Here is an 8391-nt window from a genome sequence, read left to right as displayed (position 1 = left end):
TTTGTTTTATTGGGCCTCTGTGTTCAGGCGGGTAAGTCTACTGACTTAGATTGTGTTTGTTTTATTGGGCCTCTGTGATCAGATGGGTAAGGGTCCTGACCTAGTTTGTGTTTGTTTTATCGAACCTCTGTGTCCAACTGGTAAGGGTACTGACTTAGATTGTGTTTGTTTTATTGGGCCTCTGTGATCAGGTTGGTAAGGGTACTGACCTAGATTGTATTTGTTTTATTGGGCCTCTGTGGTCAGGTGGATAAGGGTACTGACTAAAATTGTGTTTGTTTTATCGGACCTCTGTGGTCAACTGGGTAAGGTACAGACTAAGATTGTGTTTGTTTTATTGGGCCTCTATGGCCAAGTGGTTAAGGGTACTGGCTTAGATTGTGCTTGTTTTATTTGGCCTCTGTGGTCAAGTAGGTAGGGCTGCTGACCAGATCGTGTTTGTTTTATTGGGCCTCTGTGTTCAGGTGGGTCAGGCTACTAACTTAGATTGTGTTTGTTTTATTGTGCCTCTGTGATCAGATGGGTAAGGGTACTGACCTAAATTGTGTTTGTTTTACCGAACCTCTGTGGCCAACTGGGTAAGGGTACTGACTTAGATTGTGTTTGTTTTATTGGGCCTCTATGGTTAGGTGGGTAAGGGTACTGACTTAGATTGTGTTTGTTTTATTGGGCCTCTGTGATCAGGTGGGTAAGGGTACTGACCTAGATTGTGTTTGTTTTATTGGACCTCTGTGGCCAACTGGGTAAGGGTACTGACTTAGATTGTGTTTGTTTTATCGGGCCTCTGTGGTCAACTGGGTAAGGGTACTGACTTAGATTGTGTTTGTTTTATCGGATCTCTGTGTTCAACTAGGTAAGGTACAGACTTAGATTGTGTTTGTTTTATTGGGCCTCTATGACCAAGTGGTTAAGGGTACAGACTTAGAATGCGTTTGTTTTATTGGGCCTCTATGGCCAAGTGGTTAAGGGCACTGATTTAGATTGTATTTGTTTCATTGGGCCTCAGTGGATTAGGCTTACCTTACTCAGTAATGATTTCTGCCTGTCATCATGCGCTGTAAGGCTTACAGTACTTAGTAATTAATGGCCATCTATCATAATGCACATATATGGTACTAATCTACTGTTTAAAAAAAAAGCCTTAGTAGCCACTGAAAAATACTGTCAGTTTTGTCAAAGTACGTAATTGAAATGAAAACATGGAAACATTGTGCATTTATTAAACAACATAATAGCACAAATTCCATTTATGTATCAAAACTAAGATTAAATGTACATGTATTAATTGCTTGCAACAAAGGTATCCAGGTAGTTATTGAAAGGCACTGATGTTTATCGATAAAATACAAAGCAATTGCTAATGAAGGGTAATCTCTTGATAGAACTGATTAATTGAATAGATAATTAAATATGATGCAGTTATAAAACAGGCTTTCATTGATGTAATAGAGTTCCTGGCAACACTTAGTAACTGAAAACAACATAATAAACTTGTTTTTATTCAGTTGGGTTCAATTGTAAGGCAGAGTGATGGCTTCTGTCCTTCATTTGACACATCTTGACTAATTGCTGAGGTGATGAGATCTGTTAGAGAGTTTTCCAGGTAGTTATGTCAGTGAAGAGAGCTTTTGGGGTAATAAGGTCTTTAGGGTTAATAAGGTCAGTAAGAGAGTCTTCAGCTAATCAGGTCAACAAAGAGTGTTTTTCAGGCAGTGGGGTCAATACAGAGGGCTTTACAGGCCGTTGGGTCAATACAGAGGGCTTTTCCGGCAGTTGAGTCAATACAGTGTGCTTTTTAGGCAGTTGGGTCAATACAGAGGACTTTACAGGCAGTTGGGTCATTACAGAGGGTTTTACAGGCAGTTGGGTCATTACAGAGGACTTTTCAGGCAGTTGGGTCAATACAGAGGGTTTTTCAGGCAGTTGGGTCATTAAAGAGGACTTTTCAGGCAGTTGGGTCAATACAGATGGCTTTTCAGGCAGTTGGGTCAATACAGAGGACTTTTCAGGCAATTGTGTCAATACAGAGGACTTTACAGACAGTTTGGGTAAATACAGAGGACTTTAGGGTTGGGTCATAAGAGTGCTTTTCAGTTGCAATCAGATGATGCTTTTCAGGCAGTTGGGTCAATCGAGCTTTACAGGCAGTTTCAATACAATTTTCAGGCAGTTGGGTCAATACAGAGTTGCTTTTCAGGCAGTTGGGTCAATACAGAGGACATTACAGGCAGTTTGGTCAATACAGAGGGCTTTTCCGGCAGTTGAGTCAATACAGAGTGCTTTTTAGACAGTTGGGTCAATACAGAGGACTTTTCAGGCAGTTGGGTCAATACAGAGATTTTTTCAGGCAGTTGGGTCAATACAGAGGGCTTTTCAGACAGTTGGGTCAATACAGAGGACTTTTCAGGCAGTTGGGTCAATACAGAGGGCTTTTCAGGCAGTTGGGTCAATACAGAGGCTTTTCGCATTGGGTCACAGCTTCAGGCAGTGGTCAATACAGAGTGCTTTTCAGCAGTTGGTAATACAAGGCATTAGGAGTTGTCAATGCAGAGGGCTTTTCAGGCAGTTGGGTCAATACGGAGGGCCTTTGCAGGCATTGGGTCAATACAGAGGGACTTTTCAGGCAGTTGGGTCAATACGGAGGGCCTTACAGGCAATTGGGTCAATACAGAAGGCTTTTCAGGTAGTTGGGTCAATACAGAGGGCTTTTCAGGCAATTAGGTCAATACAGAGAGCTTTTCAATGCAATTGTGTAAATAAAAAGAGCTTTTAGGCTGTTTTATCAATATGGAGAGTTTTTAAGATAATTAGGCGAAGGAAAAGAACTTGTAACTTATGGGGCATTTGTCTGTTAGAGACATCTCTTGTTTGGACTTACTATGACGTAGTGAGAGAGACGGTGTGACATCAGGTGATTGTGTGATGTAGCAAGACTGTAATATGGCGGGTCTGTGTGATGCAGGGAGCCAGTGTGATAAAGCAAGACTGTGAATAACCTGCATAATTATCTTATTTAGTAACATAATGAAATTCATTAAATGTATCTTCATTTTTGTACTTCCAGTGTCGAGACTTTGTGAAAGCGGGAGCATTAAAGGGCAGTTCACCATGTGAGGTAGTTCAGCAGTGTGATATCACGTTCTGTTGTGTGGCAGACACAACCGCTGTTAAAGATGTAAGTTCTTAAAACTGGCCATAAAACTGGGCATTTTGATCACCGCTACTTACTTCGAATTCATTCATATTCTTGGAGTGTAATATTTGTGGATTTTGTGATTGTGTCACACCATGAAATTAAATCACAAAGAATATTCAAAATTTCGAAGTATTTTATCTTTCACATTTGAAATTCACGAAATTGTAATGCCATTCGTTTGAAACAATTTCATGCCAACAGAATTAAAATATTTCTCAGGATAGGACTGAAAAGTTGTTAAAAAGACATTAAGGCTGAATACACAGAAGGTATATAACGAGGTACTGTAGATTGGATAATATTGATGATGGTTTTACTGTCTTGCCCACTTTCAGTGGAAGCGAGACTAATTGATCCAATTTCCGGTGATGGTGACGGAGACGACGTCAACAATTGGGAATAACTCAAAATCTGTTACACATATTTCTTTTGAAACCTTGTAGGATGGTTTGGAAACTAATTTTACACACAAATGGTGACCTTAACCCTGAAGAAATTAGCATTTTTTAAATTTTTTTGACACCTTTGAAAATTCACAAAAATAGTTTCTCAAAAACTGTTACATATATTGCTTTGAAGCCTTGTAGGATGGTTCAGAAAACTAATTTTACACCCCCATGGTGAGGCCTTGTGTACCTCCACTTATCCAGATTTTAGTTGTTGCAGTAGTGTTAAAAATATGTGAGTATAAAACCCCCTAGCATGAGTCCAGTTGCTGTTGGGTGAGAATATCAGATACTTTCTGGCAGTGGCCTTGTTATGCCTTTGGGCGCATAAGCGATTGAACTGTTTGTCTATTTGTCCACCAGTAAGAACTAGATTTTATCATTTTGCCTACAGCCCACATTAACAATCTGATTTAGTTCATACACTCTACAATCCTTGTGACAAGACCCACAAACTGACCTATATATAGATGACCTTGAACCTCATATGACCTTCAAACTTTAAACTATTAAAAAACAATTTTTTATGCCCCCGGCATCTACTGATGCGGGAGGCATATAGTGATTGTCCTATCCGTTCGTTCGTCCATCCGTACGAGGTTAACCAAATGGGACCGTTTCGTCTAGCATCAATACCCCTTACTAGAATGACTTGATACTAATGCAGATGTAACCTGTGACCATTCCTCATCTTCAGACATCCCCTGACCTCAGTTTGACCTTAGACTTGACCTCGTTTTGGACTTAGGTTGCTTTGTATCGACAAGGATGCCACCGGGGGCATCAAGCGTTTATTGAACGCAGGTTCTTGTTTTTATCCTACTGTGGCTAAAGCCCGCATCAGTGACCCAATTTAGTCAATACTCACACTCCTTGAACCTAATATAGATGACCTTGACCTTCATATGACTCACTTTCAAACTTAAAACAGTTTTGCCTCCAGCCCACATGAATGATCCGCTTTTTAGTTCATACTCACACTCAACAATCCTTGTGGCAAGACATTCAAACTTGAAACCTTAAACAACATTTTTGGTCCTACAACCCACATAAATTTAATTCATACTCTCACTTGACAAACCTTGTGGCTATACCTACAAACTGAGCTATATATAAATGACCTTGACCCTCTTATGACCTTCACATGCAAACTTGAAACCTTAAACAACATTTTTGGTTCTACAGCCCACATATATGACCCAATTTAGTTCATACTCACACTCGACAAACCTTGTGGCTATACCTACAAACTGAGCTATATATAAATGACCTTGACTTTCATATGATCTTCATCTTTAAACTTAAAACCTCAAAAAACATCTTTGGTCATACACCAGGGGGGGGCATGAATTTGTTTCTTGTTTTTGCTAATATTTGCTTTTAAGCCTTTTATGAGTTTAAAATATTTGTGAATATTACTTGAATCCAGCCCTTCACAGGCCTTTTTTTATGCTGATTTTAGGGCCGAAATTCGGCCCCATTCCCCAATCTAAAAAGTATACTTTTTTCCCCACCTTGGCCAAAAATTCTCCATGCAAAAGAAAATGAAATTAGTTTTGATTTTCAGTCCTGATTTTAACAACTTTTCAGCAAATATATTCCTCCATACAATGATTTCGCGACGTAAATTTCCCCTCCAAAAGGGACCTGGTACCCTTCCCCAAATTTACAAAAAAAGGGCTGCAAGTTCAAAACAATCAGTCATATTCTGCAAAGTCTTAACAGTGTGAATGAGGCTGCCAAGTTTGAAGTCACTACATAATTATAGCGTACATGAGAATTACCCAATATATGTAGTAATATTTGGAAGCTCACCTTTTAGCTAAGTTTGAAGAGCACAAGACCTGATGAAGTTGTATGCACAATGCCCAAGCAAGATATACTGGTATATTTTCTGTGACAAACTGACAAAAGACTATATTAAGTTTGAAGTCATTCTTTTTTCACTAGGTATCAGGTTCTTATAGAGAACAGTTTAGAACTGGTACTGTACGGAATCCAGAAATATTTATAAATAAACTGACCATCAATGCATAACTGAAATACTGTTTTAAAATGGCATACCATCCAACTCTTATAATTGATTCATAGGTAAAGATTTAATGCCATATACTGTAAGCATCGGAATTAATTAGAAAAGTTCAAGCTCTAGACCAGACTAGGTAGAGAACTTTCTATTATTAGTGTCACATCAATGTGATTTATAACTGACTAATGGTTCATACTGGAAAATGTGAGGTGGTAACCATTGGTAACTGATATACTTGATAATGTGATTCCTATAATAAAAATGTTATTGGGTACTACATGCAGTTAGATTTACAAATCACTTGAACATCTATGGAAGCAGCAGTTAGAATAGGGGCAAGTTTAAGTAAACTTTGTAAGCCAAACATTGAAGAAGGATGTTTTTCTGTTACACAGCAATCCATTCCTCACAAGAGAAAAAATTACAACTGGTTTCTTATTTTTATGTGATCACCCTTTGTCCGTCGTCAGTCCATCCGTCCGTCCGTCAACAATTTCTTGTCTGCACGGCAGTGGTTTCATTTATTTTAACCAAACTTGCACACAACTTGTATCACCATAAGATCTCGGTTAGAACTTCTTGAACTGGCCAGATCCCATTATGGGTTCCAGAGTAATGGCCCCTGAAAGGGCCAAAATTAGCTATTTTGAGCTTGTATGCACAATAGCAGCTTTATTTATGATTTGATTTTTACCAAACTGGCACACAACTTGTATCACCATAAGATCTTGGTTCCTTTCTGGAACTGGCCAGATTCCATTATGGGGTCCAGAGTTATGGCCCCTGAAAGGCCCAAAATTAGCTATTTTGACCTTGTCTGCACAATAGCAGCTTTATTATGTCTCCCCCCCCCCCCCTCTTGGGGAGACGTATTGTTTTTAGCTCATCTGATTTTTTGAAAAAAAAAATGATGAGTTATTGTCATCACTTGAGCGGTTGTTGGCATCAGCGTCTGCGTCGGCGTTGCCTGGTTAAGTTTTATGTTTAGGTCAGCTTTTCTCCTAAACTATCAAAGCTATTGCTTTGAAACTTGGAGTACTTGTACACCATCATAAGCTGACCCTGTATAGCAAGAAACATAACTCCATCTTGCTTTTTGCAAGATTTATGGCCCCTTTTGTACTTAGAAAATATCAGATTTCTTGGTTAAGTTTTATGTTTAGGTCAGCTTTTCTCCTAAACTATCAAAGCTATTGCTTTGAAACTTGGAATACTTGTTCACCATCATAAGCAGACCCTGTACATCAAGAAACATAACTCCATCTTGCTTTTTGCAAGATTTATTGCCCCTTTTGGACTTAGAAAATCAGTTTTCTTGGTTAAGTTTTATGTTTAGGTCAGCTTTTATCCTAAACTATCAAAGCTATTGCTTTAAAACTTGCAACACTTGTTCACCATCATAAGTTGACCCTGTACAGCAAGAAACATAACTCCGTCCTGCTTAGTGCAAGATTTATGGCCCCTTTTGGACTTAGAAAATATCAGATTTCTTGGTTAAGTTTTATGTTTAGGTCAACTTTTTCTCTTAAACTATCAAAGCTATTGCTTTGAAACTTGCAACACTTGTTCACCATCATAAGCTGACCCAGTACAGCAAGCAACATAACTCCATCCTGCTTTTTGCAATAATTATTGCCCCTTTTGGACTTAGAAAATCATTTTCTTGGTTGAGTATTATGTTTAAGTCAACTTTTCTCATAAACTATCAAAGCTATTGCTTTAAAACTTGCAACAGTTTTTAACCATCATAAGTGGACACTGTACATCAAGAAACATAACTCTGTCCTGCTTTTTGCAAGAATGATGGCCCTTTTTAGACTTAGAAAATCATGGGTAGGACAATATTTCTATTACACAAAAAAAAATCAGATGAGCATCAGCACCCGCAAGGCGGTGCTCTTGTTGCCCTGTTCGTCCGTCCGTACGTACATTACACTTCATTTCCGAGCAATAACTGGAGAAACATTTGACCTAGAACCTTCAAACTTCATAGGGTTGTAGGGCTGCTGGAGTAGATGACCCCTATTGTTTTTGGGGTCACTCCGTTAAAGGTCAAGGTCACAGGGGCCTGAACATTGAAACCATTTCTGATCAATAACTAGAGAACCACTTGAGGACTTTGCATTGGGGGAGACATGCGCTTTTTAGTTCATCTGTCACTTAGTGACAAGGTGAGGTTTTGTGATCACCCTTCGTCCGTCGTCAGTCCGTCCGTCCGTGCGTCAACAATTTCTTGTCTGCACGATAGTGGTTTCATTTATGATTTTATTTTAACCAAACTTACACACAACTTGTATCACCATAAGATCACAGTTCCTTTCTTGAACTGGCCAGATCCCATTATGGGTTCCAGAGTAATGGCCCCTGAAAGGGCCAAAATTAGCTATTTTGACCTTGTCTGCACAATAGCAGCTTCATTCATGATTTTATTTTAACCAAACTTGCACACAACTTGTATCACCATAAGATCTTGTTTCCTTTCTTGAACTGGCCAGATCCCATTATGGGTTCCAGAGTTATGGCCCCTGAAAGGCCCAAAATTAGCTATTTTGACCTTGTCTGCACAATAGCAGCTTTATTTATGATTTGATTTTTACCAAACTGGCACACAACTTGTATCACCATAAGATCTTGGTTCCTTTCGTGAACTGGCCAGATTCCTTTATGGGTTCCAGAGTTATGGCCCCTGAAAGGGCCAAAATTAGCTATTTTGACCTTTT

General features: G+C 39.1%; 1 protein-coding gene across 2 annotated transcripts in view; it reads left to right on the top strand.

The window, feature by feature from the left end:
* Positions 1-8391, top strand: part of LOC123557961 (uncharacterized) — an 84909-nt gene that overhangs the window by 57257 nt on the left and 19261 nt on the right. For both annotated transcript variants that reach the window (XM_053544344.1, XM_053544343.1), the window contains exon 10: positions 3065-3175. In XM_053544344.1, the coding sequence (XP_053400319.1) occupies positions 3065-3175 (111 nt within the window). The remainder of the gene's footprint in view (positions 1-3064; positions 3176-8391) is intronic.

Source organism: Mercenaria mercenaria, chromosome 5, assembly GCF_021730395.1.
Source record: "Mercenaria mercenaria strain notata chromosome 5, MADL_Memer_1, whole genome shotgun sequence".
NCBI lineage: Eukaryota > Metazoa > Mollusca > Bivalvia > Venerida > Veneridae > Mercenaria > Mercenaria mercenaria.
The sequence above is the reverse complement of the archived record's forward strand: the minus strand, read 5'-3'. Positions and strand labels throughout refer to the sequence as shown.